The sequence below is a fragment of the Canis aureus genome, chromosome 26 (genome assembly GCF_053574225.1).
Source record: "Canis aureus isolate CA01 chromosome 26, VMU_Caureus_v.1.0, whole genome shotgun sequence".
Classification (NCBI taxonomy): Eukaryota; Metazoa; Chordata; class Mammalia; order Carnivora; family Canidae; genus Canis; species Canis aureus.
The window spans coordinates 52,615,574-52,642,207 of NC_135636.1; the positions used below are offsets into that span (position 1 = coordinate 52,615,574).

At 67.8% G+C, this 26,634-nt stretch overlaps 2 protein-coding genes and 1 long non-coding RNA gene across 29 annotated transcripts in view; 1 reads left to right on the plus strand and 2 right to left on the minus strand.

The window, feature by feature from the left end:
* Positions 1 to 6,385, minus strand: part of KCNQ2 (potassium voltage-gated channel subfamily Q member 2) — a 45,165-nt gene extending 38,780 nt beyond the window's left edge. For 12 of the 26 annotated variants that reach the window (XM_077873925.1, XM_077873920.1, XM_077873921.1 and 9 more), the window contains exon 1: positions 6,004 to 6,384. In XM_077873925.1, the coding sequence (XP_077730051.1) occupies positions 6,004 to 6,299 (296 nt within the window). In that variant the 5' untranslated portion in view covers positions 6,300 to 6,384. Of the gene's footprint in view, positions 1 to 6,003 lie in introns of all 26 variants that reach the window. The other 14 variants (XM_077873930.1, XM_077873929.1, XM_077873932.1 and 11 more) reach the window with 3 other exon arrangements.
* Positions 6,386 to 11,051: 4,666 nt separating this feature from the next.
* Positions 11,052 to 15,522, plus strand: LOC144298700 (uncharacterized). The gene is made up of 2 exons (XR_013365632.1): positions 11,052 to 11,991; positions 12,265 to 15,522. It is a non-coding gene; the product is annotated as an uncharacterized LOC144298700 (long non-coding RNA).
* A 1,091-nt stretch (positions 15,523 to 16,613) lies between these two features.
* On the minus strand, positions 16,614 to 26,091 carry EEF1A2 (eukaryotic translation elongation factor 1 alpha 2). Of its 2 annotated transcripts, none has more exons than XM_077873900.1 (8): positions 25,936 to 26,091; positions 24,498 to 24,705; positions 22,687 to 22,866; positions 22,045 to 22,341; positions 20,528 to 20,678; positions 18,245 to 18,501; positions 17,472 to 17,706; positions 16,614 to 17,018 (listed from the first exon to the last, which is right to left on the minus strand). In XM_077873900.1, exons 2-8 carry the CDS (start codon positions 24,639 to 24,641, stop codon positions 16,891 to 16,893), a joined length of 1,392 nt encoding a protein of 463 aa, XP_077730026.1. In that variant the 5' UTR covers positions 24,642 to 24,705; positions 25,936 to 26,091; the 3' UTR covers positions 16,614 to 16,890. The 2 variants fall into 2 exon arrangements, with proteins under 2 accessions (XP_077730026.1, XP_077730028.1); XM_077873902.1 differs by lacking the exon at positions 25,936 to 26,091 and adding an exon at positions 25,736 to 25,852.
* Between the last annotated feature and the right edge of the window lie 543 nt (positions 26,092 to 26,634).

The following is a 26,634-nucleotide window of genomic DNA, read 5'->3' on the forward strand; positions in this document are numbered from 1 at the left end:
GCTGAGCATCCCTGGACCACCTCCCCTCCGACTCCGGCCGCGGCTCTTTTTTTTTTTTTATAATCTATTTTAAGTGCTTTCCACACCCAGCATGGAGCCCCACGTGGGCTTGAACTCACGACCGAGATCAAGACCTGAGCTGAGACCCAGAGCCAGACGCTTGACCTACTGAGCCCCCCAGGCGCCCCCCACCAGCCACAGCTCTTTAAATTCATGTAAGAAACAGTGAAAGTCTCTCTGCCGCTGACCCCGTCCCACGCAGCCACCTCCCCCGAGCAAAGGAAGGCCAGCTGTCACGTGGGGGGTGGCTGCTGAGCACGGGCCGCTGGGATCGCGCGGGGCCAGGGCCAAACCAGGGTCATTCCCAGAACAACCCCGTTCTTCAAACACCCCCTCCAGCTTGGAGGACCCCGTTGTTCCAGGGCGACCTCGGGGGTGTGCGACTCTTCCTCCTCCCTGGGACTCAACCAGGCTGCTCCGGCTTTGCTGGGGACGTGCCACAACGGGAAGACACACTTCCTCCTCCGGCGACGGCCAGTGCATCGCCACAAATGAGGCGCCGTCCTGAGGCTGCCGGGGACAGCGCGGCGGGGTGGCTCGGCCCGAGGCCGCAGGGCCAGCCGGGGACGGGGGGGGGGGGGGTGCCCAGGACGCCCATCGGCACAAGCCGCCGCGATGGTGTTTCTCAGGCCAGCAACGGTCCCGCTCGGCGTCGGGAGGCTCAGTGCGCCGGGAATGTGCGCCACTGGGCGTGAGCGAGACGCGCCCCGACGCCGGGCAGCTGCAGAGCAAGCAGATTCCTCAGGAACACGGCCAGGGGCCCGACCAGCGCGCCAGCGAGCGTCTGAAGCGTCAGTGGGCGCCTCGCGTCTGAATGTGGCCTTCATTAGCGGCAGCCACCACCGCCTCAGGCAGGCCCGGACACTGGGGAGACCGCGGAGTGGCCACGGCTGGGCGGAGCGCCGGGGCCGGGGACGCCGCCCAGGACAGGCCCACCCCCGTCCACCCGGCGTCCGGCCTCTGTGCGCGACGAGGCTTTTCATTCTGCTAAACCACAACCACGCCGACCTGACAACGGAGGCCGCAAGCCTCGTGAGCGTCACACACACGCGGCGTCGGGCCGACGACTCGCAGAAAATAGAATCGTTACCCACCACAGACGAGGAAACGTAGCGGGCAGGACCCCCGTCAGGCTAGCCCGGAGCCGGCCGGCCCCACCACTCAGCGTCGGTCACCTGGACGTGCCCTCGGAACCACCTCCGCCAGACAAGGCCGCCGTGGATTGCAAGCCACAAAGTACACGTGTGACGAGGAGCGGAGACTGGCCGGCATGACCGGGGGGATGTGGGCTACTGTTCCCGACACAGGGACCCAGCAATGTCCAGAGCACAGAGCACACGCTGCGTGGCCCCGAGTCCCCTAGAGGCTGTACCCTCGAGGGGCCTCCCCTGCCCCACCCCGAGACCCTGCTGCCAGCGTCGTCCATGAAATGCCCCGAAGAGCTCACTCCTCCCACCCTACTCCTTCCACAGGACGGTCCGAAACCCAAGTCCTAGAGGCCAGCCCGTGGCTCTCACCAGCAGGGATCCACCTCCACGGGCCTGCACCCAGACGCTCACACGGCCTGTGCGTTGACCTACCAAGTAGAACAACCCTAAAGCACTGCGTCCCCCACCCGACTCGGCCTGGCCTCCTGGAGCTGAGCTTCCCGAAGGACACGCTGGGGCGCAGGTTTGTCAGCACCGGAGCTGCGGGTGGGCATGTGGGGCCCGCGGGTGGTCACCCGTCAGCCCGGCCGTGCCTCCTTCGGAGTGTCCCGACCCGTGCAGACCTCCAAGGAAACCGAGGTTCTCCGCTCCGATCCGTGAGGCTGACAAGCACCGAGCAGCCCCCCTTCCCTATGGCCTTGCGACACGGGGACGTGTGGGACCTGACCCCCCGGGGAAACGGGGGACACGGTGAGTAGACGGGGGCGGCGGGGGGGGGGGGAGGCGGCGGGGGAGGCATGATCTCACTCTGAGCCACCTGGGGAGGTCCCCAGGCTGGTCAGCCCCGGTCGCCCTGGAAACCACAACCGGTTCCACCTTTGGGGAATTTCCATAAGATTCTCCAACTCTTCCGGGACGCTCCCTCCCCAAGGATGCAGAGAGGTCTGTGACTTGAAAGCAGGGGAGGACACAGCCACTCAGACCCAGCCTCCTTCTGGAAACAGAATGCTCATCAGCAAAGAGGGGCCCTAGCCGCCTCGGGGGCCACGTCGACCCTCAAACGCTGTCGGAACGCAGGAACAGAACGGCCGGCACTCAGGCCCGAGGCCCCCTCCCACCCAGGGGCTCACGGCGGCCCCGCACCCCCCTGCTGCCGTGTGGCAGGAGACCACGCCGGGCCCAGCGGCCCCCAGCACGGACCCCAAGGCAGATGCCGCCTGCGACAGAGGGGGCTGCTGGCCCAGCCTCACACGCCCGGGCCCACGCTGTCACCGGCACGTGCCACCCGGCCTATTTTAAACAGTCCGAGTGGCTTCCAGATGTGGGGAAGGTCAGCGATCTGCACCCGAAAACCCTCATCTCCAAGGCAGAGACGCCTTTCAGCTTAAGTGGGACAACTCTGGAGCTCATCAGCCTTGCTTGGCCTCAGTTTCCCCACCGTGAGAACAGGCCTCTCTGAGGCTCCTGGAGGTACACCTGAGGCCTGCACACAGTAGGCACCTCACACGTGCAGCTCCCCCTTCCACTCCCACCTTCAGCCACAGAGAAACCACGTGGAAAGTTCCCCCTCGAAGGACTACCTGCCGGGCTCCCAGTGAGCGTGGGGGTCACACCGCACCCAGGTCCCCAAGGGATCCCCCGTGGACCGGCCTGGAGCAGGTGAGCGGCCCCGCAGGCCCCACCTGCCCAGACGCACGCCCCTGACCGGAGGTCCAGGCTTTTCTGCGGCTCGCATCCCCCTGGAGAAACTCCAGGCCCCGCACCCAGGAGGTCCCCGCACACAGAGGCCCGCCAAGCCCGGGGCAGGAGGGGCCGGCAGCGGAGGAGCGTCTGCGGGGTGCCCCTGCCCCCCACGGCCCAGTCTGTGCGTGAGTCTGTCTTCCCAGGCCCTGCTCTCCTGCTCTCCTGCTCTCCTGCTCTCCGTCCCTCTGCGTCCCTCTGCGTCCAGCCACAGGCAGAGGAAGGGACGGCCCAGCGGCCTCCGAGCTGGGAGGGCCGGACCCAGGCTGGCTCTGGCCGGGCAGGCCCACAGCTCGGGCGGCCGCGGGCTCCCTCCTGACTCAGGGCAGCTCCTGGCTCCGGAAGCACGTCTGGCAAAGCTGCCGCTGGTGGCCGTGGCCCCGCTCCCAGGGGCCTGTCTTCAGAGAGAGCCCCCTCCACAGGGTAGACGGGAAGCAGCCCCCGCCCCCAAGCCCAGGGGCCAGAGGGCAGCCACCTCCCTCCAGCCCCGACAGCCACTGCCCCCGGGGTCCACCGGGACACCCAGACGGGCTGGCACACGGCCACCTTCCAGAAGCCAGGCTCTGGTGGCAAAGGTGGCCCAGGAGGGCCCAGCATGGCCCCGGCCCCGGGACTCTTTCCAGCCAGGAGCTCCGGTTAACGAGGCCTGGCCGCCCCCTCCTCCGGCCTCCGCAGGCCCCAGCGCCAGGCCGGGAAGACGGGCTTGAACTTCCTTTAATTAATGAATCGACAAACCAAAGGACGCGCACACGGGCCCGCACACGGGCCAGTCCACGCTGGGCAAGGGGACCCTGGGGCTGCCACACCCACAGCACCTCAGGCCTCGGGCCAGCGACCAGCACCCAGCAGGAGAGACGTCTGATGCGGGTGGGGCTGCGCGGGGGAGGGGGGGGGGGGCGGGGTCAGCGCAGGGCTGCAGGCCTGGGGGCCTGGGAAGGGTGACAAGCGGGCGGGACATGTGTCACCCTCCGGGGCCAGCCCACTGGGCCTCCTGGGAGTCGACCGCCCCCCGCAGCCCCTCTGCACGGGCCCTGGGGGCAAGGAGCCGTGGTGCCCACCCTCCCGACGGACGCCGAGGCCACAGATGCTGTGACGACACTCGGCTGCCTCACCCGACAGCTGCTGCTCCCCCCGCCTCCCCCACTCCCCAGAAAAAGCCCCCTGCCAGCGGGGCTGCCCTCCCCGAGCCAGGGAGCTGGGGGCACAGGGGCTCAGGCAGCCCGTGCCCTTGGTGGGGAGGCCACGAAGGGCTGCGCAGGCCCAAGGGCAGACTGCCTGGGCCGTGGGGGCCGTGGGGGCCGTGGCCACAGGCGTGTCCTGGCTCACGCGCACACACACACACACACACACACACACACACACGAGCAGCAACCTGACCCGGCCTCCCCTCCTGCTCTGCGTCCCTTTGTGGGCGCTGCAGCTTTGAGGAGGCAGGAGGCAGGCGGCCGGGCACCTGGGGCCCAGGCAGGGAGAAGCCCCCGAGGCCTGGAGACCCCCGCAGCGTGTCCTGCCAGCCAGGGCCGTGTGGGCCAAAGCACAGCAAACCCTCCCCAGGCCAGAGCGGGGCACCTGGCTGCTGGGCGGTGGGGGTGGGCTCTGAGCACGCGCGGCAGTCGGGGCAGGACCTGGACACGGAGCTGGTCCCCCCAGGCGGGGAGGGACGTGCTGATGGGAGGGCCCGGTGAGGAGACATCTTCCAAGGATGAACAGCACGCCCGAGCACGCCCACACGGGAGGGCCAGAGTCGCCTCCCTGGGGTGGGGGGTGACACTCATGGTGCCAAGAAAGCCCCTGCCCCCCCAGGACTCCCAGGGTGGCTCAGTGCTGGGGCTGGGGACAGTGCCCAAGGCACCTGCCAGGGCCATGGTCTCTCCAGGGGACACCCTCCTGTCCCCTGGGATTTCCTCTCGGGGTCTCCCCCCACCATGGAGGTCCATCCAGAGCACACACCCAGGTACATGGACACACTCATGGGGCCCACACCCCTCATCCCAGGGGCACATGGTCGGAGACGGTTTCCCGGAATCTGCTCCTCGCTCCCATCCCAAATGCCTCTTTCACACAAAATGGCCGAGTCCCGGTCCCAGTCGGGCTGGGAGGGGAGGGGGTGCCTGCTGGCTCAGAGACGTGCTCCCAGCGGCACAGGCCACCCACCAGCAGCCCCTGGAGGAGCGGGGCACACGCGAGCACTCGTGCACACACACGCCGGCCTGAGGTCACTGGACCTGCCCCGGGAGCCAGGCGTTCCCCGGACGGGGCCTGGGGGGACCAACAACCCCTTCCGGGGTGCGGGGTGTGGGCTGCGGGCTCAGGGCTCAGCACCCCTCCTCCGGGGTGTCCAGCGACCAAGGAGGGGTCCCGGAGCCCAGAGCGTGCCGCGAGCCTCGGGCATACACCTGCTCCTGCAGCTCGGCCCAGCAGAGAGGTCAGGGTGAGGGGGACGCAGGCTGGGCCAAGGGGGAGCCCGGGGCTGGGGACGCAGGTGGTATTAGGACACCCCCCGCCCCAGTTTGGGGGGAGGCAGGTCACCGAGGAGGGGTGAGCCCGCGGCCTGGGGGTTGCGGGAGGCCGGGCCCAGCGCTTCCCCCGCCCGCCCGGCCCCGGCCCCGGCCCCTTCCCTGGGGGAGCCCAGCGCAGAGGGGGGCGCAGAGGGGGGCCCGGGAGCCCAGACCCAGCGGCAGGACTGGCAGCGCCACCCTCCCTCCCTCCGGCCCTTTGTTCCGCGCAGCGGCCGTGGGGAGGGGCCTGGGCCGAGGGGGGAGGCTGGGGCGCCGCGCTGCTCCCCATCCCGCGGGGGAGGGGCCGACGCCACCCGAGCAGGCCGCGGCGGAGGCGGCAGGGAGGCGGCCCCCACCCCGGCCCGGGCGCCCGGACCGACTCCCTCGGGTGGAGCGGGGAGCGCGGCGGCGGGGCTCAGGCGGGGGCGCCCCCGCGGCCCCCGCCCCGCACCCGCACCTGCACCCCCGCACCCGCACCTGCACCCCCGCACCCTGCACCCCTGCACCCCCACCCTGCACCCCCCCATGCACCCCGCACCCGCACCGCGGGCACTCACACGTAGGCGTGGTAGATGAACGCCCAGCCGCGCGGCCGCTCCAGCACGTTGTACAGGAAATTCTGCAGCTTGCGGTAGAAGGCGTTGCGCTTCGGGGGCTTCCCCGCGCCCGCGCCCCCCGCCCGCGGCTTGCTCAGGATGCTGCCGCGCTTCGGGGCCTCGGAGCCGGCGATGAGCAGCGCGCCGTCGCGGGTGGAGTCGGGCGCGCCGGGGTCCAGGCCCACGAAGCCCACCTTGAGCTTCTTCTCCCCGCTCGGGCCGGGGTACACGCCGCCGTTGCGCGACTTCTGCACCATGGTGCCGGCGGCGCCGCGGGGCGCGGGCTCAGCGCAGGAGGCGCGCGGGGGGCGGCGCGGGCCCGAGCCCAGGCCCCCGGCCCGGAGCCGCATGGCCCAGCGGCGGCGGCGGCGGCTCCGCGCTCCTGCCGGCCCGGGCCGCGCGCGGGGGACGCTGCGGCCACCTGGCTCCGCCCGCCGCCTGGGCCCCGCCCCCGTTAACCCCTGCGACGCCGCGCGGGCGGGAGCGGAGGGGAGGGAGGGAGGGGAGGGGAGGGGAGGAGGGGAGGAGGGGGAGGGGAAGGAGGGAAGGGGAGGAGGGGAGGGAGTGAGAGGAGGGGAGGGGAGGGGAGGGGAGGGGGGGGGGAGGGGAGGAAGGGGGAGGAGGGAGGGGAGGAGGGAAGGGGAGGGGAGGGAGGGGAGGGAGTGAGAGGAGGGGAGGGGAGGGGGGAGGGGAGAAGAGGAAGGAGGGAAGGGAGAGGAGGGAGGAGGGAGGGCAGAGGGAGGGGAGGGCAGGGGAGGGGAGGGGATAAGAAGGAGAGGAGGGGAGGGACGGGAGGGGAGGACAGGAGTGGAGGGGACAAGAGGGGAGGAGGGGAGGGGACAGGAGGGAGGACAGGAGGGAGGGGAGGGGGGAGGGAGGGGACGGGAGGGGAGGACAGGAGGGGAGAGGAGGGGGAGGGGAGGGAGTGCAGAGGGACAGGAAGAAAGGAGGGGAGGGCAGAGGGGGGAGGGGAGGACAGGAGGGGGAGGGGAGGGAGGGGGAGGGAAGGGAGGGGACAGGAGGGAAGGAGGGGTGGGGCATCAGGTGGGAGGGCGGCTCAGCAGCTGCAGGCACTGGCCACCCCGCTCCCCCACTCACTCGGGTGCCCTGGTCACCCCAGGTCAGCCAGGCACACCGTCCCAGCAGCCCCGGCCGTCCCTTGGACCCTGGAGCCCTGCCAGCGCCTGGACCTCGGCAGCTGGACCCCTGGGGGGACACCTGGGAGCAGGACAGAGGGCGGCTGGGCCCTTGCTAGACCCTCCTTGAGGGCCCAGCCCACCGGGACCCAGCGCTCTTGGCCTCCGGGCGGGCCTAGACCCAGGTCCCCTGAGTGCAGAGGGAGGCATCTGGGGAGACTTCCTAAGAGGTGGCCAGAGCTGGACCTTGGGGAGGGAGGCCTGGAAAGGGAGGGTTTGCAGAGGCCCCTGCGGCAGGGAGAGGGGCACGGGTGGCCAGACAGGTGAGACCTGGGAGGCTGACCCCAAGGGGCCTGGACTTCCTTCTGCAGACCCCAGAAAGGACCTGTGGCAGGGGACTGGAGGTGGGCTGCAGGACGAGACAGAGGCCTGAGGCCAGTGGGGACTCCGGTGCCGTCGTCCAGGACAAAGGAGGGCAGGCTCTGGACACAGGTGGCGGGGTGTCCTCTTGAGGGGCAGTGGACAGAGGTTGCCTCCCCCAGCCCGGGAGCCGTGGTTGGGGGGCGGGGGGTCATTCGGGCACCTGCTTCTAGGAAGCCAAACCCCTGCCTCAACCCCTGAGAGGCCCCTGTGCACGCCACCGACCCTCCTCCCCCACTCGCAGAAGCCTCCCTCTGCACACCTGGATGATGCCAGCTGCAGGTGCCGCCCTGACTACATCCGGCACCTTCCCGCATCTGCCCAGTACTGCGGGGTCCACTGAGGCAGGCCCTGGCCAGCAGCTGGCACCGCCCTCAGCAGTAACGTGGCTCATAAAACACTACTGTGCGTGGCACCGGATCAGCCGTGCCGCTTGCCCTTTCAGTTCCAAAGCTAGAGGCCGGTGGCCTTTTTTCCACATTCAGCAGGAAACAGAATGGTGGATGCAGGCACAGTGATCATTTGTAAGTCATCTGGAATGTTGGGGATGGCGTGCCCCACGTGCCCCTGTGCACACAGGTGCGTCCCAGGGGCCACACTCTTGACCCCCACCTCCCTGCTTCTGTGCCCGGTCGTGAGCTACGACCACCAGCATTCAGCCAGTGAGCCCCGAGCCCCCCCTCCCCCCCCACCCCCCCACCCCCCCCACCCCCCGGGGCTGCAGTTGCCCTGAGCGTGTGCACCGCTGCTGAGCCCCGGCTGAGGAGGGGGAAGCCCATCAGCGGGAATGACCACCCACGTTGCAAAAAGAGAGAGGCTGCCCATGCAGGCTGCCTCTGCTCCCCGGCCTCTGAGCAGCCCTCGCGCCCCTCATGCTGTCAGGAGGGAGCCCCAGACTCTGCGGTGCCACCTAAGCTGGGCATGGCTCCTCCGGAGGGAGCCTCTTCTCGGGGCTCCACGTGATTGTGTAGTGGGCTCGTGGGGAGGGTGGGTTCACAGAGGAAGGAGGACCGATTCCCAGGTATCATGTTTGCAAACATATGAGCACAGAGATGGGAGCAGAGCCCAAGCTCCCCGGCGTCCCGGGACATTAGGGGAGACCTGTTGCCCTCGCGGTGTCCTGGAGGAGGCCCCTCCAGCGGGAGCACCGCCCGCCGGGCCGGAGGGGAGCCTGGTCGGGTTGCAGGCACCCCCGTGCCTCCCCGAGCCCCTGCTCCCTTGTCTGGAGCACTTGCCCCGGCAGCTGTGTCACGTCTCCCAGAGGCTCTGGCAGACGAATCCCCTACCGAGGCTCGGAAATCTTTGTTGCCTCTGTTTAGGGTGTCCTCTCAGCAGCTGCCTCTTTGAACACATACGTGCTCCATTTTGTGCCACGCACACCTCGTCAGGACGTCAGCAACCTGGTCAACAGTGCCCTCCACCCCTGCAAGCCAAGGAAGCCGCAGTTCGTTGCAAATGCTCCGTTGGGGTGAATTCCATGCAAGAGACAGGAATTTCATTTATTTAAAAATAGATGGGAAAGCTTTCAGGCTCAAGCCATCTTTGCCAAGACTGCACTGATGGGATCCGGAAGAGAAGAGTGGAAAAATCCAGATGCACACAACACCCAGCTCCAGCCTGGAGAGGACCTGCGCGTGGCCGCCGCTGGGTGCTGTCCCTTCAGCACCCGGGCCTCGGGCCTCGCGCTCGCTCGCGTCCCCAGGAGCTGCAGGCCCGCGCCCGCGCCCGACCGCCGCCCTCCCCGGGCCCTCCCCGCCCGGCCACCCGCCCACGTGCTGGCAGCGACCATTGAGCTGAGAAACCAGCGGGGCGCTGCTGCCCATTCACGAAGGCCAACTCAGAGCCCTCAGCCCCCCTCCTGCCCCCAAAGTGCTCCTGCATGATGCCTCCCCATCAGGAGCCCAGCACACGGGGCCGGAGCCCACTTCCCGGCCTGGCTCCCCCGCCACTGTCGTGTCCCCCAGAGCCTGGCGCAAGGTCCACAGCGTGTGGTCCGAAGTGTCACAGCTGCTGGGGTGGGGCAAATTGAGTCCCTTTTTGGGGAAACCACATGGTGACGCTTCCCACAGCGAGTGGGCCGGGCACCTCCCGGAATGCAGCCCTGCGGGTCACGACGCTCGGGGAGCTGAGCGGCTGCCCGTCCTGGGGGGGGGTCACCGTGAAGTTGGCCGGAGGTTCCGCGTCGGGCGGGGGCATTCCCGACACCCTGCTCGGGGAGTGGGAGCCGGAGCCCCTGGTGCGGCCCCAGCCTGATGCTCTGTTGACATCCTGTGGTCACACAGATGTGTACGTCCGGGGCTCCAGCCACAGGCGAGCTCCTGGGCCAGTGACCAGGGGGACACCGGGGACAGATGCTGAAAAGCAAACTTTCCCACTTTGCCACCACCCACCTCCTCCCTGTAGCAAGGGAGCCAGCTCCTTCCCCAAGCGCCGAGCCCTCAGGAAAACAGATGATCCTGGCAGAGGCCCAGAGGCGGCGGCACCGCACCAGGCCGGGAACAAGACTTAATTTGGGGAAATGAGAAGAGACAGGCTCTCAATCCCCTAACCTGGGTCAGGGCTGTTCTTGTTAATTTTGTCATTTGGACAACAGGAAGCGCCTACCCAGACAGAGAGCCCCAGCCTCCCCTCCAGAGAATTTTCCATTATTAGGAGGAGGAAGCCTGAATTTATCCAGTTCATGGGGGAGCAGGGCAGTAAGGGCAAGATTTAATATGAAAGCATTGATTTTTTAAAAAACATCCTATACCATCGTCAATAAAAATTTAATTTATATATATATATATATATATTTTTTTTTTTTTTTTCAGGGATCAGAGCTCTCAACAAGCTTCCCGGCCCCTGGCAAACCAGCTAATCACATGAGGGAGCCGATTCAGATTTATCAGCCACAGATACTGCTTGGCACCAGGAATGCAGGTTGCCCATGAAGAGGAGACGGCCGGGCAGCGAAGATGCTCCTGGACGCATCCCAACGCGCGGAGGAAACCACCACCCACGGTCGGGGCCTTCCCTCAAGGGAGCCCCCTGCTCGGCCGCCGCCACCGCCCCCACGGCCCCTGCCCTCCGCGGCCCTGCGTCCACAAACAGGCTGGTGTTTGCGAGGTCGTGCCCGTTGTCGTCTGGGCTCCACGTAGACGGCACCCGACCGCCCTTCCCACACCTCCAGGCAAATGAAAAACCTACGACAACCGTCCAGGCGTGTAGCGGCTAAAATACCAGACCCACGCTCCACGGTGACGGCAGCGTGACCAGGCCCCTCGAGCGTCTCTACCTGGCAGGCTCCCATGGCTCCCATGGCACGTCAACAAGGTCCCATGGGTTCCTCAGCCCTGGAATCCAGCCCTGCCCTGCAGCTCTCAGACCACCCCCTGCGCCCCCCGCCCTCCCACCGCTCCCCTCCCATCCCCCCCACCCAGTCCCAGGCACACAGCACTGACCCTCAGGCCCGTGCAGGATCCTCTGTATGGGATCCCCGTGTACTGGGCCAGGAATTCTGCTCCCCCATCTCCTCGGGGAGGGGGGGGCCCTGCTTACAGGTCTCCCCAAAGTCCACACTGCCCTCCTCAGTCCCAGCTCCTCGTCATAATCTGAAGTTGTTACTGATTTGCTTGCATTTGCTTGCCTCCTGTTCATCTTCCCACTGGACACAGGCGGTGCACACACTCCCAGCCCCACGCACACACGCACACCCTGGTGCACGCACAGCCCGGCCCGGCCCACAGGGCTGCTCTTCAGCATTCCTTGAATGCCAGCCACTTTGTTCTAGGACTAGACGCCGCTTCAGCCTCCAGGCAGGACGTGCCCTCGCTGACCGCCTGGGCTCGCGTGGCTCGGGGGCTGCAGGGTAGTCCACGGGGGACGCGGGCAGCTGGAGCTCAGCGCCATGGAGACCGGCTCCCTGCCAGCAGAGCGGTCAGCTGCCTGCCCACTCACAGGCTGTCAGCTTCTGGGCCCTGGCTGCCCGCCCACGGCCGGCCCAGGCCCATCTGAGTCCTTGCTTGCTCGGCCAGATGTCCAGTAGGCTTTGGACGGAGTTGTCCGACCTGGGGCAGGGCCCAGCGGCTGTCAGAGTCCCCCACGCACCCCCCCACCCAGGACAAGGTCACCACCTGCTAAGCTGGGGGCCGGGGTAGAAAGGCTGGACTCTCTGACCAGCAGGCCCGGGGCCCACCGGCCGCCCAGAGCTGGGGTCCTCGGCCAGCACCAAGGGCTGTGCTGGGATGGCCCTGCTGAACCACCCGCCAGCATCCCTGAGGGCAGGCCCTGCAGTGCACAGGAAAGCCCTCCCACTCCCACGGCCGAGAAGTACCGACCCCCGCACGTCAGTGGTGGTGCGGTTACACCTGGACTTGGGTTGCCAAGGTCTTCTCCTAAAATGCAAATGTTCCTGGTAAGTCAGCCCTCCGCACTTTCGCATGAAACTGCAAATACAGGGATTTTTCTCCCTAAAGCTCCTAACAATACCCAAGCCAAGGGGTGAGCATTCCCATGGGAAAGGAAGCAGGAACCTCGGATAGTGGGAAGGAGGGCAACTGTCCCCCTGCCGGGCGCCTTGGGCCCACCAGCACCCGCGGGAAGGGCCAGGCTCCCCCAGCGGCCCAGGTCAGGCGTGTCAGCAGCACGTGATCAGAGCTGACCGCGGCCCTGCCCCTTCCCCGCTCAGGCTCTGGCTTGCTGACAACCACTTCCACCCCGTTCTAGAACAACGGAGTCTTGGCTGTGTTTCACGGTTTACGGGCTTCGTTTACACGCGCGGCTCTGGGCAGGCTCCGTCCCCCTGCCGAGCCTGGAAGTGGGGGAATAATAGCGCGGACACCCCAGGGCCGTTGGGACAGCGCAGGGGGCCCTGCGAGCCGTGAGCCAGCGCCTAGCAGGAAGCGCCTTACATAACAGCACAGCAACATCCGTGACTCGGCTGCGGGGCTCGCTCTTCGCGCTCTGCGTCCTCAACCCCATGAGGAGCCTGCGCGCTGGGAGAGGCCAAGGCGGGGGCGGGGAGCGCGGCAGCCAGCGCCCCAGGAGCGCCCCAGCCCCGCAGGGGAGCCCGCCCGGCCCTGCCCACTCGCAGACCTGGAGGTGAACCCGCCCTGGGCCCCTTCACCCCCGCCCTCCGCCTGTGTCCTCCGGATCCCCCTTTCCCGGCAGCCGAGCCTTGGAAGCCGGGGCCCGCCCGCTCGACCCACCGCATGGCCTACGGCAGCTGGCGGTCACCAGACCCCCGCAGGCCGGTCGGGCACTTGGGGCCGGCCCTCCCGCGGAGCCTGCGGGCGCCGAGCTCCCTTCCTGCCCAGGGCGCCCACCTCCACTTCACCCGGGACCCTCGGGAGACAGCCCAGAGAGGACGGCCCCACTGACCTCTCCACGCCCACCCACTCTGCCCACCCCTGCCTCGGGCCCCACTCAGCCCCCAGTCCGGGCCCAGCGTGCCGTGATGAGGCCGACTGGGCCTCCGTGGGCAGTCACGGTGCAGGACTCCCAGCCCCTGAGCCCGCGTCTCAGTTCCTCTTGACTCGCGGTCGGCCCCGACCCTGACCCTCCTGCACGGCCTCCCCCGATGACCCCACAGCGACACACCAGGAGCCGCAGGCCAAGCCAGCAAAGGAACCAGCACCCGCATCTCTTACTGACACCATTCTCTGCCCCCCACTGACTCACCCGGCAGGGTGGGGAGTGACCCGGAGACCAAACCCCTGACCCTCCAGCTGCCCCGAGACCGAGAAAGTGCGCAGCGCAGCCTGGACCCAGCCCGTGACAGGTGCCTCTCAGAGGCCGGGCTCGCGCTAGACAGCCGGCGGCAGGGCGGGTGATTGTCCACACACTCACACTCCTGCACATATATGCGTGCACATGTGCTCTCTCCTGAGCCGGGGGCCCTCCGCGGGTCCACTGGGCGGGTGCACACGCGCCCACACACCTACAGGCCCTCGTATACACACGGGCACATGCATGCATTCACCACGCCGGCTCCCAAGCCCCGGGAACCACCCAGATACACTCACGCAGGCATGCGGGTCTATACTGGGTGCACACCAGGGGCACACGCTTCGTGGCACGTCACTCGTGGTCCCACTGAGCCCCCACGGCTACTCACAACAACCAATGCTCCCTTGTGGGAAACCCCGAAATCCCGTTGCGGAGGCTCCGAAGCCACCGGCCAGGCACAGAACCGTCACTTCCAGGGCCACCCTGGGCCCCGGGGGAGGGTGACAAGATGTCTTCCACTCTGCGGGGAGGGCGCCGGGAGCCCTGGACAGACAAGGGCAGGAGACAGAGCAGATCTGGCCCACGCGGCAGGACCCCACAGGCTCGAGGACTCATGAATTTTTCAGAGGCACCCGAAGCGAAGACTGAAGCTGCCCTCAGGTCCTGGTGGGTCCTGCCCTAAATTATTCACAGCCCAGCAGAGTGGTAGCTCCCGGCCGGAGGCCATTCGGGTGCCAGCTCCCCGAGCCTGGGTCTGAGCTGGCCCTGTGGCCGCCAGGCAGGGCACCTCTCTGGGCCCCCACGTTCTCCTCCACGGCCCAGGTGCGCGAAGCCTTTGGGAGCGCCCACCTGTGTCCCCAGCGTGGGCCTGCAGCCCCGAGGTTGGGCCTCCGCACCCAGGGGCACCGTCGAGCTGTGCCACCGTCACCGACCACAGCCCAGTCCGGCTCCCACAGGGCTCCCCAAGGTGACATACTGCCCCCCAAGCCCAGTGGACCCTGCCTCCTACCCTGCACGGCAGCCCCTGCCTGAGTGGGAAAGGGCCACCCCCCACTGGACCAAGGACCACCCCCCAGGTCCCCCGTGCCCCAAGCTTGCACCTCCGTCTTACCCCTGCGGCCACTCAGAGCTGGGCAGCGGCAGAGGTAGGAGGGGGGTCAGCGGGCCGCACCGTGAGCGCTGTTTGGTGCGGCTCCTTTCACCACCTGCCTGTCCTTGACGCCTTGCCCCCTGCACTGCTGCTGAGATCCGCCGCTCTGAGAGTTCAGTCCAGGAACCTCAGGTCCTAAGAACCTTCTAGAAGGCCCTGGAGGTCAAAGCTGTTTCCACAGTAATACCAAGGTCACATGAGGGGCTGTGCTGGTTCCCCGCAGCCCCCCCTGGGGTAGGTGCCCCCCCGTCCCGTCCACCCTGTGGGTGTGGGCAGCTCCGTGAACAGCCCGGGTTCACCCCCCCACCCGGCCCAGTGCTGGATGCAGGGGGAACAGCCTGGGGAGGAGTGCTGCCCCCACGGGGGCCCAGAGCTGCTGCACCCCCACCAGGCTGAGGCCCCGGGTCCCCTGGCCTTCCCATGGGCCCCACTCTGAGGTTGGCATGCGGGGGGCGCGAGGCCCAGAACCCTGCTGGGCTTCAGATCCGAGCGCCTGGACATTCCTGGGCATGCCCTCCTCACCTTCTCCCCGAAAGGAGGCCCAAAGCGCTGATACTCTCCCCAGAAACCCCACGCTGCACCACGGGCAGGACCCTCGTCTGCCTCAGACTCTGGTGGGAACGAGCGAGTGCTCCCACCTCTGCCTCCACACCCTCCCGTGTGCCCTGGCAGAGTCCGTGCCCCTGGCGGGATCTGTGACCCCATCCCAGGAACACAGCCCCCTGGAGGGTCCTCAGCAGGGCCCTGCGTCTGGGTGGGGGAGCCAGAGCTGCCAAGAACGGGGACGGAGGGTGAGGGGCTCACTGTGGACCTTCCTCCCCAGTGGGGGCTTATCTCACTCCTATGCTGCCCCAGGCTGAGTTTTCTTCTATGGGGGCCCAATCCTAACTGGGCCAAGCCTGTAAGGACAACTTCCTGGGGCAGACAGTAGGGACGCCAGGTCCCCCCTGGCAGTGACAGTAGCGGGGGAAAGGGGGTGCACGAAGCACCTGGTCTCCTAAGGTAGGGTCGCAGACAAGGTATATGGTCAAGTTCAAATCTCAAAGAACAAATATTTCTCAGTGTGAATACTGGTGTGTTTATATTAAAAAACTATCGACTGTTTATCTGAAATCCCAGTTTGCCAGGGCTTCCCGTGTGTGTGTTCGCCTGCTCGCCGCCCCCTCCCCCTGTGGGTCCATCCAGACCCTTCCGTGTGGGTCGGTCTGGCTCTTCCTTCTTGTCCCACTCTTCCCGCACCCTCCCGGGAGCCAGGCCCACCTTGGGACAGGTGGGGGGACGCCGGCAGCCTCAGCCAGTGGCCTGGATGTGCCCCTACGGAGTTCGGGCCCCAACCCCTGGAACCCAGAGATGTGGCCTGTGTGGCGGGCCGGGCTCTGCAGAAGCAACTCCAACGTGGATCTCAAGATGAGATTACCCTGGGTTATCACGGAGGCCGTCACATGCCAGGGAGGGTGACACACGGAGAAGCCATGTGACCCGGGGGCAGCCACCAGAAGCTGCAGGAGGCGTGGAATGGACCCTCCTTAGAGCCTCTGGGGGGAGCGCGGCCCTAACCAAAGCCTGAGTTTTGTCCCCCCTAGTGGTGACTTTGGCCAAGGAGAGAGGCCGCTGCTGTGGTTTTAAGGCACCGGTTGGAGGCCATTTGTGGCGGCAGCCCAGGGACACGGAGGCGGTGGTCCCCGGCGCCTGCGGGGAAGCCCCCGCCCCGCCCGCCCCAGGCTGGGGGCTGCTTTCCTGGAGCCGCGGTGGCGGGCAGGGGGTGGTCCTCGCCGACCAGGCCAGGGCTCTCTCCGGGGTTCGGGGAATGGTGTGCCCAGGGCCCTGCTGGGGAGCAGGGTGCCGGGATGGAGCCGGAGCCGGAGCCGGGAGGGCAAGACCCAAGACGGGAGTGACCGCCAGGGGTGGGGAGGAGAGACAGAGAGCCCTCAGCCCCCTCTGTGGACTCGGAGTGACCCGGGTGACCGCTTCTTCGTCGTCCCAGACGCCCCCAGGGGGGCATTTCCAACCCCCCCACCCCCTGCAAGCCAGACCAGCTGGACTGGGATGTGCCCGGGGCCAGGCCCGCGGGCGGGGGGGGCAGACGCAGGTGGGACCCGGGCAGGGAAGGGGCTTGGGGAGCGCAGGGCGGGCCCCCCAGATGCAGGCGCACACGGGTCTGGGGTCGCTCAGTTTATTGGTAAAACGGGCACTGAGCGCGCGGAGGCGGGGCGCGGAAGCGGGGGCGGCGGGGGCGCTTTTCCTCTTGAAGAACTTCCACTGGACCTTGATGGCGAGCATCCAGTCGCTGACCGAGAGCTTCTTACAAGCGGAGGTGCAGACATGCGCCTGGCGGGGGGGCGGGGCGCCGGGCCGGGGGCGGGGCCGGGGCCGGGGGCGGGGGCGGGGCCGGGGCGCGGCGCCGCCGGGGAGGGTCGCGCCGCGGGCGCCCGCGCTTCACTTGCCCGCCTTCTGCGCCTTCTGCGCCGACTTGGTGACCTTGCCCGCGCCGCCGCTCTTCTTCTCCACGTTCTTGATGACGCCCACGGCCACCGTCTGCCGCATGTCGCGCACCGCGAAGCGGCCTGCGGGGAGGGGGCGTGAGGGCGAGCGGCCCGGGCCCCGCCCCCGGCCGGGATGCAGAGCGCAGGCGCACTCGCGACGAGCATCCTTCCCCGCCCTCCACCGCCCGCGCCTCCCGGGGCGCGGCTGGGCTCCCTCGCCCGCCCGAGGAGTGTGACCCGCTAAAGCGAGGTGGCAGGGAGGGCCCTGGGACGCGGCCCAGGCGTGGTGGGCGCCGGTGACCCTTCGGCTGTGGCTGTCGTCCTAGGGGCGTCTGACCTCCGCAGACCGTGCGCGCCCGGGGGCCTTGTCTGCAGGGGACACCACCCAGGCCCGGCCAGCAGGGCCACCTGCGCTCCACGGGAGGGAGGCGCCTGTCTCCCGCTAAACCCTAAGCACAGCCAAGGGCAGGGCTCCCTGGGCCGCGCCCCGACCGGGCCACCGGCCGCACCTCCCTGGACGCCCGCCCAGCTCACCGAGAGGCGGGTACTGAGAGAAGCTCTCCACACACATGGGCTTCCCAGGCACCATCTCCACAATGGCCGCATCGCCGGACTTCAGGGCTTTGGGGTTGTCCTCCAGCTTCTTGCCCGAGCGCCGGTCGATTTTCTCCTTCAGCTCGGCGAACTTGCAGGCGATGTGCGCCGTGTGGCAGTCGATGACCGGGGAGTACCCGGCGCTGATCTGCCCTGGGTGGTTCAGGATGATGACCTGGGAGAGCAGGGGCGTGGGGCTGTCAGGTGTGCCCCGCGGGGGCAAGGAGGGCTTCAGGCCGAGGGAGGCTTTACTGCCCGGGCCTGGGTGCTGGCCATGAGGGCCGGTCACGCCACGGGGGACCCCCACCCCTGACATAGGCGCCAGGGTCCTCATGAAGCCTTTGGCAAGCCAAGGAGATGGGTGCCGTGAAGGGCCAGGGGCCCGGGCTTGTGCGGTCTGCAGAGGCCGGAGCTGCGACGGGGGAGGAGAGACTGGACCTCGAGCACTACACCTCGGAGGTCACACAGGGTGCAGTGAAAACGTAGAGAATCCAGTTTACAGAGATGTCTCTGGCCTTACATAAAACTACTCTCAGGAGGCCTGGGCCCCCGGCCCTGGCGCAAACCCCTGAGCCTCGGTGGCCTGGTTGGAAGGCCAGGGTCCGGGTCCTCCCAAGCACCAGGCCAAGGGGCTGTCAAGGACTCTGCTAATGCCAGGCAGCCACGTCACCGGGGACAGCCCTGCTCCCGCCCTTGAGGGAAGGGCCGCCCACCTGGGAGGTGAACTGGGCAGCCTCCTGGGGTGGGTCGGACTTGCTGTCCCCACACACGTTGCCTCGACGGATGTCCTTGACCGACACATTCTTCACATTGAAGCCGACGTTGTCACCAGGCAGGGCCTCGCTCAGAGCCTCGTGGTGCATCTCCACCGACTTCACCTCCGTGGTGATGTTTACAGGAGCGAAGGTCACCACCATGCCCGGCCGAAGGATGCCCGTCTCCACCCGGCCCACGGGCACGGTGCCAATGCCTGGGGAGGAAAGGGGTGGTGAGGGGCCGGTTGGGTGTAGCCCCAGAGATGGAGGGAGGGGATGGGGAGACCCCGCAAGGCAGACATGGGTTCAGACACAAGTGGAGGCTCCCCTGGCCCTGTCAGGAACAGAAGAGACTGAACAAGAGAGAATGCCCAGGAATGCCTGGGCAGGAGCAACAGGAGGGCGACATGGGCAAAGAGAGGCCTCTCTGGACCTGGAGTCCTACCCCTGCCCCAGGCGGCAGCTATCCCCTGGAGGGGCACTGTAGGGACCCCTCCCTCCCTGGACTCCCCTCCTGGGGAGGCGGCAGCAGCAGAGTGGGCGGATGAACATCCCACCCGGGACTCCTGGCCTGGCTTTGCTGTTGCTGGTGTCGAGGGGAGCCACCCCCAAAGGGGCGGGTGCTCCACCCCTAGTCATGGACCTGCTGCACTCACATGGCTGCCCAGTGGGTATCTGGTCCCCTCCCCCCGCATGTGTGGGGGGGAGGCTCCACCCCCACATCCCTGGCTGTGATGCGACAGAGACTAAGGCTGGTGGCTGTTCTGTGTGCCGGGTGAGTGTGTCACGCCTGCCCTGCCCTGCCCGTAGCCTCTGGACTGGGAGTCTCCAGCAGTGCCCCTCAGGGCCTTGTGCTTGTTTATGCTTGCCCTGTCATCTAATGAATAGATTTTCTCATGCCTGGAGCTGGACTAGATCGTGTCTCCCACAAGCCTGGGACTGTCATGGAGGGAGGGGACATGTGAGTTACCCTTGTGCCACCCACTCCTGTCACAGGGCTGAGTGCTTATCTGAAGGGAAGAAGACCCTGAAACAGATGATGGGTGGATGGGTGGGGGTGGATGGATGTGTGAATGGATGATACACAGGTGGATGAGTGGGTGGGCGGGTGGATGGACAGATGGATTGTGAGGGTAGACAGCTGTGTGAATCGACAGGTGGATGGATGTTTGAATGGATGCATGGACAGGTAGATGAATGGATGGGTGAATGGACAGATGAATGTGTGGGAGTAAATAGCTATCTGGACGGAGAGATGGATGGAGGGAAGGGTGGATGGAGGGATGGATGGATGGATGGAAGGATGGAGGGAGGGATGGAGGGAGGGAGGGAGAGAGGGAGGGATGGATGGATGGGGGATGGATGGATGGAGGATGGATGGATGGATGGAAGGATAGAGGGAGGGAGGGAGGGAGGGATGGATGGATGGGGGATGGATGGATGGATGGAGGAATGGATGGATGGATGGATGGATGGATGGAAGGATGGAGGGAAGGGTGGATAGAGGGATGGATGGATGGATGGAAGGATGGAGGGAGGGATGGAGGGAGGGAGAGAGGGAGAGAGGGAGGGATGGATGGATGGGGGATGGATGGATGGAGGATGGATGGATGGATGGAAGGATAGAGGGAGGGAGGGAGGGATGGATGGATGGGGGATGGATGGATGGATGGATGGATGGAAGGATGGAGGGAAGGATGGACGGAGGGAGGGATGGATGGGGGATGGATGGATGGATGGAGGGAGGGAGTGGAGGGAGGGAGGGATGGGGGATGGATGGAGGGAGGGATGGATGGAGGGAGGGATGGATGGATGGATGGGGGATGGATGGAGGGATGGATGGATGGATGGAAGGATAGAGGGAGGGAGGGAGGGAGGGATGGATGGATGGGGGATGGATGGATGGATGGAAGGATGGAGGGAAGGATGGACGGAGGGAGGGAGTGGAGGGAGGGAGGGATGGGGGATGGATGGAGGGAGGGATGGAGGGATGGAGGAATGGATGAAAGGATGGAGGGATGGATGGGGGTACATGCATATGTGGATGGTTGGATGAAGGGATGGAGCATGGATGGGAGATGGACGGATGGATGGATGGTCCCCAGAGTGTACAGCACTGGGGAAGAGGCAGATAACTTGGCCTCAGAAGCTCCTGTCAGGGGCCCTGGGCTCAGGAGCGGGGTGGGCGGGCCGGGTGCCCCCAGTGGAGCAGCAGGTGTCCAACACTGAACCCTCACTCACCACCAATCTTGTACACGTCCTGCAGTGGCAGACGCAGGGGCTTATCTGTGGGGCGTGTAGGGGGCAGGATTGTGTCCAGGGCCTCCAGCAGGGACACGCCACTGGCGTTCCCCTCCTTACGCTCCACTTTCCAGCCCTTGAACCACGGCATCTGGATGGGAAGAAGAAGGTATCCATTGGAGGGAGAGACCTCCTGCACCCTCGCTGCCCTACACCATAGCCCCACGGCCTCCCGGGACCCTCCAGGAATCCCGGTGGAGGTACCTGACCTGAGGGGGGCCTGGGGAGCAGGGGAGCAAAGACCCGCCCTCTCCACTGCCCAATGTTCAGCTCTTTACCCACGTCCATCACGATGCTGCACGGCTGGTCCCCGCACCCTCCTCACCCCCCAGTTCACACTCCCAACATCACGGAAGCCTTGGAAGAGGCCGGGGAAAAGATGTGGAGCCCAGCCCCGCTTAGTCCCCCTTTCCTGCAGCCCTCGGACCCCCCGGGCAGGGCTGGCACCGGCGCGGGAAGGGCTGGAGGCTGGCCAGCGGCCAGGCCAGAGGCAGAGAGTCCACGCGGCCCCCAGCCACTGTGCCAACCGTCTCCGCGCCCGGCTGGCCCTTCCCTGCCCAGGGCTTCCCGGCAGCAGACCCAGCACCCTCCTGGCATGGAGCCCCCCGGCCCGCTGGCCACGGGCAGGCAGAGGCGAGGGGCCGGCAGCGCCGCCCAGCCCGCCCGGTGGGACTGGGTACTGTGGGGGGCACAGATCAGCAGCCAGCTCCCCGAGCAGCAGGTCAGGAACGGGACACTCTAGGGTAGGGCGCCCTGTCCGCCTCCCGGGAGGGTGGGGAGTGCAGTCCACTCACCCATCGCCACACGACAGCCGTGTGGGACCCTCACCAGGCAAACCCGCAGCCCAGCGAGCCGGGGGCAGGGTCCCCAGCCTCATCCCCTGACCACAGGGCTCCAGGACAGTCCCCCTGGCTCTTCAAGGGCCCCTCCCCGCCCGCAGCACTGGCCAGAGCAGACGGCCGCCCTCCTGGGCCAGGCGCGTCCTCTGGCCCCACTGTCCAGGCACCTGGCCTCAGGCTCTGAGAATTCCTCACCTCCCCAGTCCCCGCGCCGCAGGCTGCCCGAGCCACAGGCTTCCCACCCGGCCGGTGGAGAGCGAGCCCTCGGCCCCTCCCAGAGCCTAACCTGCCCGCGCCCGCAGAGGCTCCTGGCAAGGTGAGGACGGGCCGGGCAGAGCCCCCAGGCACCGAGCACCGGGCCTCGGACCCGGCGGCACTGCTCCCGCGCTGCCCGCCGGAGGGGGCACCCCTGGCCAGGGAAGGGGCCTGTGCCGGCCTCGCGGGGCCACGAGGCCCGCGCCCCGAGCACGAGCCCCACGCGGAAGCGAGCGCAGCAGGGCGGGGCGTGGATGCCCGGGGGAGCCCGGGTCCTGCCCGCGCCTGGTCCGCGCCCGGGCCCGGCTCTCAGGGAGGGGTCCCCGCAGCCCCGCGCCCGCCCGCCCGCCCGCGGGCACTCACGTTGGGCGAGGGCTCCAGCATGTTGTCCCCGTGCCAGCCCGAGATGGGCACGAACGGCACGGTGGCCGGGTTGTAGCCGATCTTCTTGATGTAGGCGCTGACCTCCTTGACTATCTCGTCGTAGCGCTTCTCGCTGTAGGCCGGCTCCGTGGAGTCCATCTTGTTGACCCCCACGATGAGCTGCTTCACGCCCAGCGTGTAGGCCAGCAGCGCGTGCTCGCGGGTCTGTCCGTTCTTGGAGATGCCCGCCTCGAACTCGCCCACGCCCGCCGCCACGATCAGCACCGCGCAGTCCGCCTGCCCGCAGGTCGCCGTGAGCCCGGGCCCCTCCAGGCGGTCGCCCGGGGGTGGGCCCCAGGGGTCTCGACCAGGGGCAGCAGCAGGGCCTTGTCCATCCGTGCGGACGGCCGTCTATCTGGGTCCGTGTGTCTGTCTGCAACGGCGGCCCTGACCCACAGTCCCTCCCGGCCCCTCTGCCTGGCTGAGGTGACGGGCACCTAATCATTCTCTGGGGGCGGCTCTGTAGCAGGTGGGGCGGGGGGTGCCTGCCCTGGCAAGGAAGCGGAGGGAGCCCAGCCACCCCTCCAGGACCCCAGGGCCCTGGCCCCTCGGGTCCCCTTGGCCCCCCACAGCCCCGCCCACCTGGGACGTGCCGGTGATCATGTTCTTGATGAAGTCACGGTGGCCGGGGGCGTCGATGATGGTGATGTAGTACTTGGTGGTCTCGAACTTCCAGAGGGAGATGTCGATGGTGATGCCACGTTCCCGCTCCGCCTTCAGTTTGTCCAGCACCCAGGCATACTTGAAGGAGCCCTTCCCCATCTGCACAGGTGGGGCATGGCTTAAGGAGGGACCCGGGACTCAGCCCGCTGGCCATGGGTCCCCCTGGGCCACGGGAGCATTCGCAGCAGAGAGGCCTGGGTGCCAGGCTCCCTCACTCCCCACGGGGCCCTAGGGCTCTGATCGTCTGTGGAATGAGGGAGCCAGGAGCAAGGACCCTGAGGGGCACCCAGACCTCAGCCCTGCCCTGCCCGGGCCCTGCCACCCGGTGTCCCCGGCTCCTGCCCTCTAGATGGTTGCCATTCGGACGTCCTCCAGGAGGTGGCGCAAGGGCCTGGGAGCCAGGCTTGGAGAGAAGCCACCAGGCCTTTAAACCCCTCCCCTGGCTGAGGGCTCCCCTTTTTCCGCGCTGGCCACCCCCAGCCCCGGAGATCCCTGCATGAACCGGAGGCCCACAACGCCACCGTCAAGGTGTCAAGCCCAAAACACAAAACAAAACCCTCTATGACGATTTTTTTTTTAAGGGAAAAAAAGGAAATTGGATGAGGTTGCATGGAAGGGCCTGGCTTTCCAGCTCTTTCTACAGACAGCCAAGGCTTCCAAGTAGCTCTAAGGCTCCACCTGCAGACACCTGTGCCCAGCCCGGCGGAGACCCCCATACCCTGGGCCAGAGCTGAGGCTGCTGCCCAGCTGGACAAAACCCCCGCAGGGCTGTGCATGGACAGGGCTCTGGCCTCCAGGGAGGCTGCCCAGCCAGGAGGGCCACCCAGACAGGGCCCAGAGGGGACCCAGCGAGACCTGAGCCAGGCATCCTGCAAACCCCCACAGCCTCCGCCAGCGCCAACCCCGCATGGAAGGAGGGAGTGACGCAGCTTTTGGGCTCAGGCGCGGAGGGAGGCCGCCCAGCGCAACACCCACACACTCACTCTGAGCAGGGTCAGCCCAGGCCGGCAACTGAGGCCTCCTGGGCCCAGGCCCCAGCCCCTGTCATCCAGGAAACACCCTCACGGCCACCCAGACGGGGCCTCTCCCGGAGCCCAGGGGTGGGGGTAGAGGCTGCAAAGGGCAGACACCCACTCCGTGGTCACTTCCCACCCACCGGCTCGGCCACTTAAGAGAAAGGAGGTCAGTCAACGGGGCCCCCATCATCGTCACGAGGCACAAGAGGCAACCAGGACCCCCCCAAAAGAGCTCCACCCTGGACGAGCAGCCCTCCCCAGCCCAGCCTGAGAAAATGGAGCTGATGGGCTGGGTGCCCATCAATCAGCTATTAATAGCCGCCCTGAGTCCTGGCCCAGCCCTGGGACAAGTGAGGGCATCACCCCCTCAGCCCCGGAGACACAGGAACCCCACGTGGGTTCCAGGGTGCTCCACCCCAACTCGCCAGAGGTTTCCAGAGCCAGAAAGGCTGCCCCCAGGGCACCTCCCTGACCCGGGAGCCCCTCCAGCCGGCCGGCCCTGCCCCACTCCAAGCACATCCCCAGGGAGGCTGCCCCCAGGGCCCCCATCCCTCGGGTACTGGCCCCCAGGCAGGCCCGTTAGGGCTCGTGCCCCCTCGTGCCCCCTCACCCTGGGGGAGGTCAGCGGAGCCTCATGCCCCAGAGTCACTGAGCGCCAGCCCGGCCACCACGTGGGGCCGACCTCTTAGTGGGCGGGGGAGGGGACAGGCTCACCTCAGCGGCTTCCTTCTCGAACTTCTCAATGGTCCTCTTGTCGATGCCTCCGCACTTGTAGATGAGGTGGCCCGTGGTGGTGGACTTGCCCGAGTCCACGTGGCCAATGACCACGATGTTGATGTGGGTCTTCTCCTTGCCCATGCTGCCCGGGGGGGTGGGGAGGGGCTGGGACGGCCTGGAGCGCTGTGGCTGGGATTCTGGGATTCTGTGGGGTGGGGCGGGGGACAGGTGATGGGGGCTTCAGAGAGAAACCAAAGACAGTGCCCAGCACACCCCTGCCTGCAGAAGGAGCGACATTCCCACATCTGTTGGGGCGGGAAGCCCCCTCAGCCCCCCTCAGCCTGGGCCTGGCCCGTTTGGGTCAGCCGGCAAGCCCCCACGGTCCAGTGTCCTCCAAATATCTGGGTGTCGTGCCCACAGGGCCCCCCGAAGCAGGTTAGCCCCCCTCTGGAGAGATGGAGAGACACCAGGCTGGGCGAACCCCATGACCAGTCAGGAGCCTGGTGATGAGTCACCCTGCCCTGCTCTCCAGCGCTCGGCCCTGCCGCCTGCTGCCCCACCAGGAGTCCCGGGCCCTGCGCTGCCCCCCACCCCGCCAGCAGGTGGCCAGTGCCCCCCTGCCCCTCTGGCATCCCCTCACCCCTGCGGCGGCCCCGGGGACAGGCTGGGCCCCAGCTCCCGCAGGGCGGCTTGCACAGCTCGGGCGCTCCCGATCGGATGGGCCGGGGCGGCTGGGGGCAGGGAGGTGGGGTCCCTGCTCCTGAGAGCGGGGAGGAATGTGGCCCCAGCAGCCAAGCTCCGGACGGAGATGCCGGCAGCCCGCTGGGGGAGGGGGCGCCTCCGCTTTTCCCTCTGGTCTCGGCCCGGGGTCACAGCCCCTGCCCCGTCCTGGAGCTCAGGGCAGAAACCTGGGCAGCCCACGAGGGGACAGGTGGCTGGGCCAGGGGAAGCAGATGCCCACAGCGCACTGTGGGGAGCCGACACCCAGCCCGGGCTCCTGGGCCCGCCGGGGTGGGGCCGGTGCCACTGCCCCCAGGTCTCGCCGCCTCCCCGGCCTCGGGATCCCCAGCTGCTCCCAGCACTGACCACCCTGCCCCAGCCCGCGGGGACCCGGCCGGTCCCAAGGTCACAGCGGCAGGGCGCTCGCCGCCACCCAGAAGACGGTCCTGCCCCCAGCGCATAAACAAGCGCCGCCGCGGTGCCCCCACCCCACCCCGACCGCCCGCGGGGCCGACCCGGTGCCCGGTGCCTGGTGCTCGGTGCCTGTGCCCGGTGCCTGTGCCCGGTGCCCGGTGCGGGGAGCCGCTGGCCGAAGCCGGAGCGAGCAGCGCAGCGTCGCCAGGTGCCCGCAGCCTCCCTGGGCCCGGCCGCGGGGACAGAGGAAGCCCCGGGAGCGCTGGGGGCGGAGGCGGAGCCCGAGGCCGAGCGTCCTTACCCGGAGCCGAGGTCTCAGCCAGAGGGACAGGCGGCGCGGCGCCGGCGGTTTTATCTCTCCAGGAGGGGGTCCACCTATTGACGGCGCGGGCGCAATGCACTGCGCCCCTGCAGTACGGCAATGCGGTACCGGCGGGGGCGGGGCGGGCGGGGCGGCCGGAGCCGAGGGGTGCGGGATGCGGGCGACAGGATGCGGCGAGGCAGCGAGCGCCCGGCGCGGCGCCAGACCCGGAGGGAGTGCAGGCAGGGAGAGAAAGCGGGTCGGGGCTCGCGGGGGCGCGGGGACCGGCCGAGCCGAGCGAGGGGGGCCGGGGGAGAGCAGCGCAAGAGATGGAGGCCGAGCGGCGCCAGGCTCAGGCCCTCCTGGACGCAGAAGGGGTGGGGACGGCCAGGCCAAAGGCAGTGAAACCTGAAAGGGGGTCCTTGGGGACAGGAAACCGAGGTGGAGACGTGGTAGGAGCAGGTCAGGCCTGCGCCAGGAGTGGGGCTGGGCCCGGGCTCTGGGCCGTGGGCCTGGGGGGCTCGCCCCCGCCCTCCATGCGCTTGGTGCCTGGTGAGCAAATGAAGCTCCCTTGTGCCTCCCAGCGAGGCCCCGGAGCCCTGGGGCCTTCCTCCTTTGGGACCCTGCAATTGCTTGTTTTCAGGGCCCCCATCCCCGTGCGTCGGCCACATGGGTCACCCTGGCATGCTCCCAGCCCGG

What these genes read in the sequence shown, in the direction of transcription:
- EEF1A2 (XM_077873900.1), bottom strand. Translation starts at nt 24,641, where the DNA reads ATGGGCAAGGAGAAGACCCACATCAACATCGTGGTCATTGGCCACGTG. An exon ending in TGCTGGAGCCCTCGCCCAAC is followed by an intron (nt 20,679 to 22,044) that starts GTGAGTGCCCGC and finishes CTTCCCATCCAG; the next exon opens with ATGCCGTGGTTCAAGGGCTG. An exon ending in CTGCCCAGTTCACCTCCCAG is followed by an intron (nt 17,707 to 18,244) that starts GTGGGCGGCCCT and finishes CTGCTCTCCCAG; the next exon opens with GTCATCATCCTGAACCACCC.